The sequence below is a fragment of the Macaca nemestrina genome, chromosome 19 (assembly GCF_043159975.1).
Source record: "Macaca nemestrina isolate mMacNem1 chromosome 19, mMacNem.hap1, whole genome shotgun sequence".
In the NCBI taxonomy this organism is placed as follows: Eukaryota; Metazoa; Chordata; class Mammalia; order Primates; family Cercopithecidae; genus Macaca; species Macaca nemestrina.
Window position 1 is genome coordinate 41,004,368 of NC_092143.1, and position 14,078 is coordinate 41,018,445.

General features: G+C 48.8%; 1 protein-coding gene across 10 annotated transcripts in view; it reads right to left on the bottom strand.

Annotated features, from left to right (window-relative positions):
* LOC105489409 (mitogen-activated protein kinase 4) overlaps nt 1-14,078 on the bottom strand; it is a 179,016-nt gene that overhangs the window by 7,729 nt on the left and 157,209 nt on the right. For 9 of the 10 annotated variants that reach the window (XM_071085324.1, XM_011754220.3, XM_071085323.1 and 6 more), the window contains 2 exons: nt 6,572-6,716; nt 1,978-2,139 (listed from right to left, as the gene is read on the bottom strand). In XM_071085324.1, the coding sequence (XP_070941425.1) occupies nt 1,978-2,139; nt 6,572-6,629 (220 nt within the window). In that variant the 5' untranslated portion in view covers nt 6,630-6,716. Of the gene's footprint in view, nt 1-1,973; nt 2,140-6,571; nt 6,717-14,078 lie in introns of all 10 variants that reach the window. The other variant, XM_071085325.1, reaches the window with a different exon arrangement.

The window sequence follows — 14,078 nt, forward strand, 5'->3', positions numbered from 1 at the left end:
GTAGTGAGCCATGATTGTACCACTGCAGTCCAGCCTGTGTGACAAGCGAGACCCTGTTACAAAAGAAAAAAAGTCAAGTACCAACCCCAGAGCTGTTCCACAGACTCCATCATGGATGAAAATCTGCTGGAGGTCCTCCTGCAGCTGCCCAGATACTTCTGGGAAGCCCAAACACTAGGGAATTCTTTTTTTTTTTTTTTTTTTTTTTGGAGACAGGGTCTCACTCCTGCTGCCCAGGTTGAAGGGTTGAAGTGCAGTAACGCAAATATGACTCACTGCAGCCTCAACTTTCCAGGTTCAGGTGATCCTCCTGCCTCAGGCTTCCAAGAAGCTGAGACTATAGGCATGTGCCACCATGCCCAGCTAATTTGTTGTATTTTTGGTGGAGATGGGGTCTCCCTATGTTACCCAGGCTGGCCTGAAACTCCTGGGCTCAAGAGATCCACCTGCCTCAGCCTCCCAAAGTGCTGGAATTACAGGTGTAAGCCACCACACCTGGCCCAGAAAATTCTTCCTTTTATCAAACTTAAATCTCCCTGCTTTAACTTGTACCCTGGGGCCTACCTCTGCCTTCAGTGGTTCCCCCAAAGCAGCATGTCCTCTCTGTCCCATGATTTCCCTTCTCCTGTTTCAAGGCAGCAGTCATGTCCCATGTGACACCCTCATCCTGGCACCCTGCTGGCCTGCCTTTCCCGGCCCTTCCTGCAGTGAGAGATGACTGTGTGCCTGGGGCTGATGGAATGGGGGTGGAAGTGCTGTGTCTACCCCACTTCCAGGCCTGACCCAGAAAAACCTCCTGCAAGAGTCTCTGCTCTCTCTTCCCCTGGCTTTGGCTGGAAGGGAATGCCCAAGGTGACCTTGAAAGCCACCTGCTGAAGATGGCAGACTTGATGGCCTGGGTCCCGGGCACAGCCACTCATCCTCCCCTGCCCATCCACATTCCCAACTCTGCCTGGATGTGAGGTAAACAATGAATAAACCGTAAGTGGGTTAAACCACGGAGATTTCAGTGTTACCTGCTACCGTACAAGCTTCACCTTAACTCCTAAGCCGCTGCCCCTCGGAAACTCCTCCCTAGGCTCACCCACCCCAGATGTTTTTAAGGCATTTCTTAGATAATGAAGCTTCTGTACAATCTTGTCACTTTCCTCTGGCCCAGTGGATTCCAAACAGCTGCTCAGAGTCGCAGGGGTTCTGGAAGGGTTCTCGGGAGCATGTCTGGAGACTGAGAGGCAGGTGGGCAGGACACTGGGCCCCTCAATCCTACTTCATCCAGAGCCCGCCTTTCACCTGTGCCGCACCTGAGTTTTTGTCACCAGATTTATCACCTTTGGTCTATTTCTGTCCTGTAATAAATGGAGCGCAGAACTGAATGCCCCCAGTGTGGTCTTGAGGCCTGCCTCCCTTGTTCTGCACCTGTCACGAGATGGACGTTTCGGTTGCTGAGGGATGCTGTCACCTAGACTGAGTCTCCTGAGCCTCTGAGAGCTAGAGCCAGCTAGAGCCTTTTGCCTCTTCCCAGGCCTGCTGGGCCTTGAATATACAGCAGAGGGAGTGAGCCTGAGGACCGAAGGGCCTTGTCTGAGGCCACACAGCTCATCACTGGTGGAATGGGACCCAGGTCTTGCCCTCAGGCTGAGGAAGCACCTGTTCTTTGCATCACACCATGCCTTCCAGGACAAAAACATAAGGGAGGATGAAGGAAAGAGAGGGAGGAAGGCAAGCAAGGAAGACGAGAAGCAAAAGGAAGCAGAAACAAGGGTAGAACACTCATGACTACCCAATGGACTCCTGAGGCCCGGCATCCACAGCTTGGAAGTAGTTAGGGCAAAGGCCCACTGGCAGGGGAGCCTTGACTTTTATTTCCAAGGACCATGCTTTGCCCTTTTGGAAGGAGACCTGCCTGCCCCCTACCCCACAAGGTGGAGCCGAGCTCATCCTCCCGGGACACTTGTCCTGGTTGCCAGGCTCAGGTACCTTCGCTGTTCACTTCAGGGAGCAGTTTGCGCAGAGGCCTCTTCACCTCCCAGGTGCTGCTGACGAAGGAAGGCATCACCCTGAGCAGCTCGTCCTTGTCTTCCTCCCGGATTACAGGGATGGTCTCCAGGATGAGCTGCATCTGCTCCAGCTCATGGGCCCCTGGGGAGGGAATGCCAGATGGTTAAGTGTGCTGCCCAAGGGGCTGTGGTGTGCAGCAGCCCGAAAGCAGTGCCAGGTGTTCTGGGAGGAACAACACAGGGCAGTGGGGCAGCACTGGGTTGGGACCGGGGTTCTGGTCTTCATTTGCTGCACAACTGTGGGCAGGTGGCTGACATCTCTGGGGCTTGGCTTTGTTAAGAGTAGAAAGAAGGGATTGAATCTGGTAGTCTGCAAGTCCCCATCTATGCCCCTAGCATTCTATTCTCATACAGACCAGCTGGATGTAAGTCAGCACTGAAGAATGTGAACAGCCTGGCTCAAGGTCTTCCAAGCAACTGCCCATAGGCCTCTCTGCACAATCTTTACTAGGATGGGGAAGGAAACAATTTTAAGGCTAGGAATGAGCCATAACTTTTGGTTTCCAATTAAGAGATTCCATCTAGGAAACTCTCAAGAGAAAAACAAATCAGGAATAACAAATCGGGTTTGGGATGTGTCTTGAGCACATGGCCTCTGTGCTCCTTGGGAGAAGGAAGACGGGCTATGCCAGGTTTTCAAGGGAACTTTGGTGGGACAGGATGGACTCAAGCATTCATTTATTCACTTATTCCATAAATAGTTATTTATTGAGCACCTTCTCCAGGCCAGGCATCATGCTGGATGCTGGGAATGGGTGAGGCATAGTTCTCATTCATGAGAAGCTTCAGTCTTTGTCTCAGAAACTCAACTCATCTCCCACACCCAGGCAACCACTGGCCACAGTATGGCATTTCTGGCATTGGACAGATGGGTCTCCTTGCTGTCCTCCTCTGACCTCCACGCTGTTCTTCTGTTACTTCCATTTTCTCTTTTTTGATTGAGTTGCCTTTCCACTTAACTCTGCTAGGTTAAAACCTCAGCCATACCTCTCCTTCCTCAAGAAGTCGCCCCTGCCCATCCAGCTGCACAGAGGGCCCTCCCCTTGCCATGAATTCCCATGGGATTCCAGTCTTCCAGATGTTGGTGGCCTAGGATGAGGACTGTCCCAGGTCACCCCACAGTTCCCTGTATGGCACTAAGCACATGTGAATACTGACTGAGGAAGTGCCTGCAGCCTCAAGCTCTCTCCTGAAGAGGTCCTTTTGGCCTCTCCCTGCAGTGGACTCATTGGGTCGGTTCAGGGCTCTGGAAGCCCCCTGTCGGGTCCTGTCTCCAAATGTGTACTCCACACCACTCACCAGTGGACCATGAGGTCAATGTGATCAAGCTGCAGACGGAGGTGGTGGGACCTTGCTCCCAAGCCCCTGACCCCTCTCCTGTGTGACACACAAACTAGTAATACACAACCTTCTGCTTGGAGTAGCTTCTTCAACCATGGGGGTGGGGGAGGGCAGAGAATGAGCCTCTTTCACTTGTCTGCTCCTGCCTGAGATCAATGGTGTCATATGAGAGGCAGTCAGTGGGGCCTCCCTGGCAATCCATGGCCTGGGGCAGAAAGCCCTGGAGGCAGACCTAGCTTCCCCACATTCTCCCTATCCACCCCTTGTGGAATGAGGATGATTATTTATACTTGGAATGAGTATTATAAGGAGTCGAGTGCGTTGGTAGATGAAGGCTCCTGGGGAAATACCTGGCTTCTAGCAGATGTTTAATAGCTCTTGACTTCCTTTGCTTCTAGGTGTGGGGAAAAGCAACTTTGAGAGAAGCTGATGAAATAATTCCACCTTGGAGATTTATGTCCTAGTCATCCCTGAGTGATTCTTTGTGACAGATGTCACTTGGGGGAGGCATCTTAACACTGAGTCTACTAAGCCACCACTGAAAATGGGAGAAGGTGTGAAGCATGGAGGAGGATACTATGGTTGATGTCCCTTTCCTACTGAAGGAAAGTCCTTTCCATGTCACACCAGCTATTGCCTTCCCTGACTCTCTTGCAACAAGGGGAGGCCATGTGATTCAATCAAACAGGGACAGGAATCTCCTGGAAGGACTTCTGGGGAAGATGTTCCTCCCTGGTAAGAGAGAAATGTGAGGAGAGCTGTCTTGCTGCCCTGGCTGACCCCTCCCTACCTTTCTTCATTGGACGCTTCTGCGTGAGAACCTGAAAGTGACTGCAACCATCTCATGACCACAGACAGTGAGCCTGAAGATGAGAAGCCAGTAGACTGTGGATTATACAGCCTCGTCTGGGCTCTCACTGAGTCACCTGCCTGCTGTGGCACGGAGAAGCCCAGCTCTTCTCCGTCTGGCCTGAAGGTTGTCAGCCTGATGGAAGGGCAGCTGGAGCAGAGCCCTGTGAGCTGAGGGCTCAAGGCCAGGAGAACGGAGGCAGCCAGGCACCTGTGACCCAGATTGTGGTTACACGGCCAGGGATATTGAGCCATCCAGGGTTTAGGGGCTATGGCTGGAGTGGGAAGAATCTTTGAGTCAGAGTCCAGGGCGAGACCTCCCTCCCACCTGTTCCCCCTTTCTCCCCTGCCTTGAATTGGCTGGAAAATATGGAACTGGGAGGTCTGTGCAATTTCAGCTGGAACAATAAGATAGCAGGATGGTTCACCCTGGGCACAGATGGGTTCACTGTGTATTGTGTTTTTCGTTTTTGCTCTTTTGTGTCCCCCACTGAACCATCAGACTTTTGAGGACAGAGACTATGTCTTACTTAGTCTGTATCTCCAGCACGTGGTCAAGGATCCACCCAAAGCACAAAATCCACCAGAGGGAAAACTGTAGGGGCTCCTGAGAGTCCAGGGGGCAAATGAAAACATTTGTACTCAGGGCCTAAATGCTTGGACATAAGCCCTAACTTCAGCTTCATCTGACTTTCCTGCCATTGTTTTTATTTTACCTTTTTCATTTTCTTTTTTTTGTTTGTTTGTTTTGTTCTGAGACGGAATCTCGTTTTGCCGCCCAGGCTGGAGAGCAGTGGCATGATCTCGGCTCAATGGAACCTCCACCTTCCTGGTTCAAGCAGTTCCCCTGCCTCAGCCTCCCAAGTGGCTGGGATTACAGGTGCAAGATCATGTCTTTGCACTCCAGCCTGGGAGACAGCGCGAGACTCTGTCTCAAAACAAAAACAAAACAAAATAAAGACTTTCTTAGCTATTCAGACATGGCTTAGTCTTAAAGTCCTGCCAGTGTTCCCTTAGAAAGGCCACTGTTAGCCACTTCTTCTCTGAGCTCATTTTCCCATCCTGAAACGGGGGGTGGATGAAAATTCTTTGAGTAAGTGACAGCAGCATTTAGGGCTGAGGGTGGAAACTTGGGAAGGGTTGAGGGACACAGTGCAGAGGAAGTAGAACTCATACAGGTGAGAAGCAACTGAGGGGGACTTGCCAGCAAGGGAGGAGGAGACCCAGGGAGCAGAGGGTTTCAAGAAGGAGGTGATGATCGTCACTGACTACTGCTACAGGATGAGGCTGAAATGCATTCCCTGGATTAAGAACAGGGCAGTCTGGGTGGGAACAGCTTCAGACAGATGGAGGGGGAGTAAGCCACACTGCAGTGAGGAGAGAATGGAAGAGAGAGAGTGAAGAGAACAAGTGCTCCTCCAAGCAAAGAGGGAGAGAGTGAGAATGAGTATGAAGTGCAATGGGAGCACCAAGAAGGATGACTCATGCCCTGGGGAGTTAGGAGAGACATCATGGAGGACAAGACATAAGCTGGGTTTTGAAGGTTCAATAGGAGTTTTCTAAGCAGAGAAGGGGGTCTTTGTGCCAAGGTGAACAAAAAAAAGATTAGGAAAACAGTGGGTCACTTGGTGTGGCCAAAGGACAGGAAACAGTGGCAGGGAGGGAGGAGGAAGGGGCTAAAAATGTAGGGTGGATGTGTTTGCAGCCATCAGTCTCAAGATGTTTGAATAGAATTGTGTCTAAGTCCATTCAGGCTGCCATAACAAAGTACCATAGACTAGGTGGCATATAAACAACATTTATTTCTCACAGTTATAGAGGCTGGAAAATTCAAGATTAAGGAGCTGGCAGATTCTGTTTCTGGTGAGAGGCCCATTCCTCACAGATGATGCCGTCTCAGTGTATCCTTACACAGTGGAAGGGGCAAACAAGCTCCCTCGGGCCTCTTTTACAAGGGCACTAATCCCATTCATGAGGGCTCCATCCTCATGACCTAATCACCTTCCAAAGGCTCCACCTCCTAATAGTATCACCTTGGGGGTTAGGATTTCAACATGTGAATGTTAGGGGAACACAAGCATTTAGGTCATAGCAAAGTAGTTATTTGATTGCAAAAACTTCTGTGCTCAAAAGGCTATTATTAGCCTCTCCAGTATTTTTGCCCGACAATATAATAGGGTGCCTCCGAATAGTGTCATAAAAGCCACAGAAGTAATTTCAGCAAAAGATGGGCATGTTTTGTGATTGCAAGTGTTTAGCCCTCAGTTCCCCTTTCTATGGAACGACACCAGATGAGAAGGAAGGTGGCATAGTTAGCAACTCACCAGCAAAGAGCATTCTCCCCGTAAGCATCTCAGCCAGGATGCAGCCGGCGGCCCACATGTCGATGGCTTTGGTGTAGTTATTGGGGGAGAGGAGCAGTCGTGGGGAGCGGTACCATTTTGTTACCAACCCCTCTGACAGATAACCCTGAAAGACAAAATTTCTGGTCCCACTGATCAGTCATTTTTGGATACCCTTCCTCCCACGCCTCTTCCAGTTTCCCCTCCCATGAAACAGACCTCTTTCAGGGTCCCTTTCATTCTTGCTCCTTTCCCATTGATCTTGAAGGAGCATAAGTGAACAGAGGTCTGGTTAGAGGGACTGGGCCTGGTTTGTGGGGTTCAGATGCTTTGGTGAGAGAATCTTATGAGAGCTGAGGGTTCTCCTTTGTAGAAAGGAATTCAGGTTATCAATATTTTAGAAGAAATGATTTCCCACCCCAACTTGATGTAACTCTGCCCTCGTTTAGTAAGAAGATGGGTAAACAGGAGCCCTGCTCAAGTTTATTCCTGCCAGCAACAGAGTAACCATGAGACACTGGCATTTTCTTTATCCAGCAGATGAATCTCAGAAGTAGCCATATGCTTGAACTCAAGCTGGTTGCTTTGACACTGAAGATGAGAATTAATGCTGCCACAAAGCCAGGCACGAGGCTCCTGGCTGAGAACAGATAAGGCCACCTTCATAATGGATGCAGGAAAATGCTATGTGGAATCAGCCCTGAACAACAAAGTGGACACAGCTTTTATTGGTCCATGAGATTCTGGGAGTTCAACCTAGTGTCTTTTGCGGGGATAAATGTTCTAGCTGATTTTGCCCACGGCTCAGTGATTCGTAGTCTGAGATGGACTCCCTTCTTACGGTATATAGTGAGGACATATACCCATATATGATTTAGGAAAATATACCCAGGGAATTTAGAAATTGTTTTCTACATAATTCAGAAAACTGGGCCAAGAGTGACATCTGGGCAATGTCCATTTGAATTCCCTAGTACAGTCTTTCTAAAGTAAGAAAAAAAATGTATAGATCCATTGGGGGTTAAGGCATGACAGTTAGGACCAAGGAGATCCAATGGGAGATTCCAGGGATGGTCTTTTAGTTCACAGTTTAGCATCTGCACTTTCCTTTCTACTGATGCGGAAGCATCACATCACAGTCTCAGGTTAAAGCAGATGAAAAGTTAAGAAGCCTAGGACCCAGGAGTTTTTGACCCATTAATCTGAAATCCTTTCATTTGTTCAGCAAAGATTAAATGTCTAAAACCTGTGGAAAGCCCTGAATAAGGACAGCAGTTTCCTCCCCTCTGTGGCACATATTTCCTCCGAGTAGAGCCTCAAACTGGTAGAAGGAAAGAGGAAAAGCAGAAGACACCCTTCAGCCGGAAATAACTAGAGTGTCCCATGCCCTGGCCTCAATAGTCTCACCAAAATGAACTCCTTAGAATTTGTAGGATGTGCCCTCTTCTTCTGTCCTTTGAGCATTTGCCTGTGTACCTTCCATGAGGGATATCCTCGTACTCATCGTGCTACCGGCTGACATGCTCAGGCCGGCTTCCTCTCAGAAGCTTCCTTGTTTTGTTGCTGTTTCTTTACTTCTCTGCATCCCCACCCCTCCAAGGACTACAGCTACTGTGCATTGCCCAGCCCCATGCTTCCTAAGAAGTGTTCAATAAACACTGCTGAACTGTTGAATGAATGAATGAAAAAGGAACATCTCATATGGTCTGAACCTCCTCCCAAATTTAGGCACCTTCTGCAGGGTCCACTGATCCTCTTCTTTTATACACTTGACTACAACGTGGTCCAGGTTCCACTTTCCAAGGTGGGTATGGAGTTTACGTAAGTTGATAGTCACTTATGCCTTATCTTGTTCCAAAAAAGGATTGGCCCATGTAATTTTTATAAGAGTTTAATTGCTTTAAAAGGCAAGTTTATTGAGGTATAATTTACATAGGGTAAAATTCACAAGTTCTATTAGTTTTGACAAAAGCATAGAGTCATGTCACCACCATCACAATCAAGATACGTAGTAACAATTCCATCATCTCAAACAATTCCCTTATGCCCTCTTCTGGTCACCCCTAGTCCCAGCCCCTAGCAACTGCTCTTTTCTGTCTCTCTAGTTTTACCTTCTATATAAATGGAATGACAGTATGTAGCCTTTTGAGTCTGAATTCCTTCACTTAGCACAATGCATCTGAGACTCATCCATGGTGTGTGTACAGTAGACTGTTAGGAATTTAAGTTCAATTCTAAAAGTTACAGGAACAAGCCAAATACTATCTGTAGAAGTTCATTTCTGGGTGGGTGGGTTCTAAAAGAATAGTCTGGTTTTATTTTCATTCAGAGGGTGAGACTGTCAAGGAAAGACTAAAGCAAGAGTACCCAGTGGGGAGGTAGCTTCAGGGGAATTTTCTCTGATATGTAAATGCACAGTCTTTTATGAAACAGAATGGTCTGGAATTGACATCTGCCTCTCCTCAGAGTCTAGGGCTAAAGAAAAATGGGGACAGGGGGCTTTCTTCTCAAACACTTGCCCTGAAAGTAAAAGAAAGACGTTGACATGAGTAAGGCTGCCCTTGGGCCAGAATTACGGACCAGGTCATGACAGGAGCTAAGAAAGTCGCTCTCCAGTGCTTTTTTTTTTTTTTTTTTTTTTAATGAAAAAGAAGAACCTGCTGATTTTATTATTATTATTATTATTATACTTTAAGTTCTAGGGTACATGTGCACAATGTGCAGGTTTGTTACATATGTATACATGTGCCATGTTGGTGTGCTGCACCCATTAACTCGTCATTTACATGAGGTATATCTCCTAATGCTATCCCTCCCCCCTCCCCCAACCCCACAACAGGCCCCGGTGTGTGATGTTCCCCTTTCTGCATCCAGGTGATCTCATTGTTCAATTCCCACCTATGAGTGAGAACATGCGGTGTTTGGTTTTCTGTCCTTGTGATAGTTTGCTGAGAATGATGGTTTCCAGCTTCATCCACATCCCTACAAAGGACACGAACTCATTCTTTTTTATGGCTGCATAGTATTCCATGGTGTATATATATGTGCCACATTTTCTTAATCCAGTCTATCATTGATGGACATATGGGTTGGTTCCAAGTCTTTGCTATTGTGAATAGTGCCACAATAAATACATGTGCATGTGTCTTTATAGTAGCATGATTTATAATCCTTTGGGTATATGCCCAGTAATGGAATGGCTGGGTCAAATGGTATTTCTAGTTCTAGATCCTTGAGGAATCGCCACACTGTCTTCCACAATGGTTGAACTAGTTTACAGTCCCACCAACAGTGTAAAAGTGTTCCTATTTCTCCACATCCTCTCCAGCACCCGTTGTTTCCTGACTTTTTAATGATTGCCATTCTAACTGGTGTGAGATGGTATCTCATTGTGAGAACCTACTGAATTTTTAACTACTAGCTATCCTCCTGTGGTTACTTGTTCTTCACAGTCTTTAAAAAAACTTAAAAAGGATTTTTTGTTTGTTTTTGTTTTCTTTGAGACAGGTTCTCGTGTTGTCGCCCAGGCTGGCATGCAGTGGCGCAACAGTGACTCACTACAACCTCTTCCTCCCAGGCTCAAGGGATCCTCCCATCTCAGCCTCCCAAGCAGCTGGGACCACAGGTGCACACCAACACACCCAGTTAATTTTTGTATGTTTTGTAGAGATGGGGTTTCGTCATGTTGCCCAAGCTGGTCTCAAACTCCTGAGCTCACACGGTCTGCCCACCTCGGCCTTTCGAAGTGCTGGCATTACAGGCATGAGCCACTGCACCCGACCCTTAAAGGGGATTTGTTGATATGTTTCAGAAGCCACAGGGCTGAGAAGAATTCGGGAAGGCGCAGTGTCTTCTGCCAAGCTGGTGCAAGAGAAGTCCCAGGAAGGGGAGATTGGAATATATGGGAAGCTCCATTGTCGGGTCTGGGGGAAGAAACAGCGGACCAGGGTCCTGCTGTCAGCTGAACTGAGCCCTGGGTATCCGAATGGGAGAGGCTCTGGGGCCCACAACATGGTACTGGTGATCCGAATTCAAGAGAGGAGTTTCAGTCAAGTGGATGGGGTGAAATTAGGGATAATTTTCTAAAAAAAAAAAAAAAATCTTTAAAGAGTACCCAGAAGTAGAGACCCAATTTTATTAAAAGAGCTCATAAATCAATAAGTATATTGGCTCAAAAAAAATCTTCAAATCACCTTCTGCCCAAGCCTGCGGGCTGAGGATAATTTCGGCTCCATTTGGATGTGGAGAGGAACATGTGTCTGTAATCAGACCTGGTCTCCCCAGGCAGGGCATGCCCATGCACAGGGTGGCCAAGGAGGGAGTGGGCAGGGCAGCAGGCACACTCGGTGCGCAAGTGGGTGCGTCTGCATGCGGTTGTTGCAGACCAGCTGGGGCCAGCCTCTGGTGTGAGGCTTTGCGACATCACTGCTCTGAGAAGACATGAAGTGCACACTCCCACAGTTCTCTGTGACCACCACTTAGAGCACAAGAACAAGACAGGAGTGGCCCCTTCCTAGTCATCTCTTTCCTCCTACCACCTTGTTCCCACTGGGAGGCAGATGAACATGGTTTCCTTTCTAGACCCTTTTAAGGGGCCTTGGGGCCTTCATCAGCCATTGCTCCCATCAACCCATTTTGCTGTCCCTTTAGAGTCACGTACAGCCCATGGGAGGCTTTGACTTTGAAAGCTTCAAAGGTGTTTGGGAAATAATGTAGCAGCAGCTGCCCTGGGAAGAGCATAATTAGGGGCCCCCGAAGGATCTAGAGAGAAGGTATAATTAAAGCTCTGAGCATTCTCTTTGCAGAGGGGACAGGGAAGCAGCCCTCCATCCCAGCTGCTGGCGGGGGAATTTAGAACAGCCTGGATCAAAGTCACTCCAGAAGGGTGGGCACTCTGAGCTGCTCCAGCGAGCCCATCCTGGGTGGGCACTAGTTCTGATCTGGAGCCAAGTCTTCTGTGCCTGCCCTTGCTGTGCCCCCACTGCCTGATCTCTTGCGTGTGGGAGTTGGAAGGTTGGGGGAGAAGGCGCAATCCAATAAACTTTCTACTACACCCTTTAATGGTAATGTGCCTACTAATCCCTCACGGGTATGATGAATTAATTAATTTATTTATTTAGAGACAGAGTCTTGCTCTGTCACCCAGGCTGGAGTGCAGTGGTGTGATCTCAGCTCACTGCAAGCTCTGCCTCCCAGGTTCATGCCATTCTACTGCCTCAGCCTCCCGAGTAGCTGGGACTACAGGTGCCCACCACCACACCTGGCTAACTTTTTTTTGTATTTTTAGTAGATGTGGGGTTTCACTGTGTTAGCCAGGATGGTCTCAATCTCCTGACCTCGTGATCTGCCCGCCTCGGCCTCCCAAAGTGCTGGGATTACAGGCGTGAGCCACCGTGCCCGGCCTATTTATTTACTTATTTGAGATAGGGTCTCACTCTTTTGCCCAGCGGAGTGCAGTGGTGCCATCTCGGCTCTCTGCAACCTCTGCCTCCCAGGTTCAAGCGATCCTCCCACCTCAGCCTCCCAAGTAGCTGAGACTACAGGCACACGCCACCATACTTGGCTAATTTTTGTATTTTTTTGTAGAGACAGTGTTTTGCCATGTTGACCAGGCTGGTATCGAACTCCTGAGCTCAGGGATCCTCCCACCTGTCTTCCAAAGTGCTGGGATTACAGTCGTGAGCCACCGCGCCTGGCCTGGTATGGTGAATTTAAACGAGACAACATTCTCCAAGAATAAAACCCCAGTCAACTTTAGCTCTGGGGGGCGAGGACAGGGTAGGAAGGGTCACTTTTCCTTTCATGCTGAAGCAATGTTTAGGGCTGCCCCTGTTTCCAGGCCAGGATGATGAGAGTTTCTGACAGCATTGCCTCCCCAACCAGAAGTTTCTGCAACGTGTCCTGGGAGCCTAACGTGTGTGTCCCTGTGTGAAGGATGGGAAAACGATTAAGCTCATCCCTTGTCTTTAAAGAGCATTTCACATGGTTAGAGAGATGAAATGTTAATATGAAAAAAATGCAAGGACCAGGAAGTAATCATGGTCAGCATTTCTGTGGGACTTACCCTGTGCCCAGCACTGTGTTAGTATTTTACATGAATTTGATGCAGGCCCTTCACAGAGTAGTAAAACGACTGGTTCAAGGTACTGTAACTGGGAAGTGGTCAGGGGTGTCTGGCTCCTGCACTCATCACTTTCATACTGCCAGGCCTTCCCCCATCGCCAATGACATGCTTGTGAATTCACAAGTACTTCAAGAGAAGTGCCTGTGAATGTGCAGACCACTTGGAGCTGCCGACTTGGAGTCCTCCAATCTCCATCTTGAATGAGCTCCCCAGGGGAGGCGAATGCCCCCTCCTAGTGCGGAAGCTGTTTCAGCATAGGTTGCAGAAGGGCCACGTGTGTCTTTGCTTTTCTAATTAGCCTGGGCAGGCCTGTGCCTGTAGTGGGGTCTCTGCAAGTCTTCCTAGCAGGGGGGCACTGGTGGAGCAAGGAAGCTGCAGGCTCTGTGCTCCCTCTCCACCCCTATGAAGCTTCCCCCCAATTCCCAGGGCAGTCTGGAGAGCAGGGGATTAATGGACTCAGGAAGGCCTCAGGAAGGGCCCTGGCACTGCACTTCCTTGGAAGAGGAAAAACTTAGCTTAGGGGAAAAGTGACGCTGTGGCAGGGAGACTGTGATTCTTTCAGGGGACTGGGTTCCCAGGAGCCCTCCTGGTGGAGGAACAGTGGAAATCAAAGGCCTGTCGCACGAGAACTGGGCAATTTTAGTCTGGAGGACATGGAAGGGGTGGGCGTGAGAGCTGCCTGTAGACATTTGCAAGGCTGTCATGTAGAAGAGGAGCTAAGCTTGTTCTCTGAGGCTCTAGGGACAGCTGAGAGCCAATGTGTGAGACAGAAATCTATGCGACATGATAATACCAGCTAACATTTATTGAGCTCCTCAGACTGTTTTGTCTGCTTTATATGGATTCACTCATTTCATCCTCACAGCAATCCTATGAGGTAGGGACTGTCATCATAGTTATTTTTACAGGGAGGAAACTGAGGCACAGAGAGGGTAAGCAGCCTTTTCATACTCACACAGGCTATAAGCGGCACAGCTGGAATTCAACCCCAGGCTGTGCAGATGTAGCTCCTTTGATCTGAATAGAGGGCTCCACTGCCTCACACATAAGAGAGACCTCCAAGGCTGCCAGGGTTGTCCGTGGGGGCCTGGGCTATCTAGACAAGCAGAGGGTCCAAGCACAGAGCGACAGTCTCGTGGAGAGATGTGCCAAAACTATCTTCCTGGTGGAGGCCCTAACGCTTGGCTTCTCAAACTTTGGGGTGTTCTCAGATGCCTTGAGGACCTTGATTGGTAAAGCGCAGATTCCATTTCTCAGTCTAAACAAGGTGATGCTGACGTTGCAGTTCAGATGACCACACTTGGACCAGGAAGTCCCTAGAGGGTCTTAATGATACTGGCCTGCCCTAAGAAATTATGATTTGCT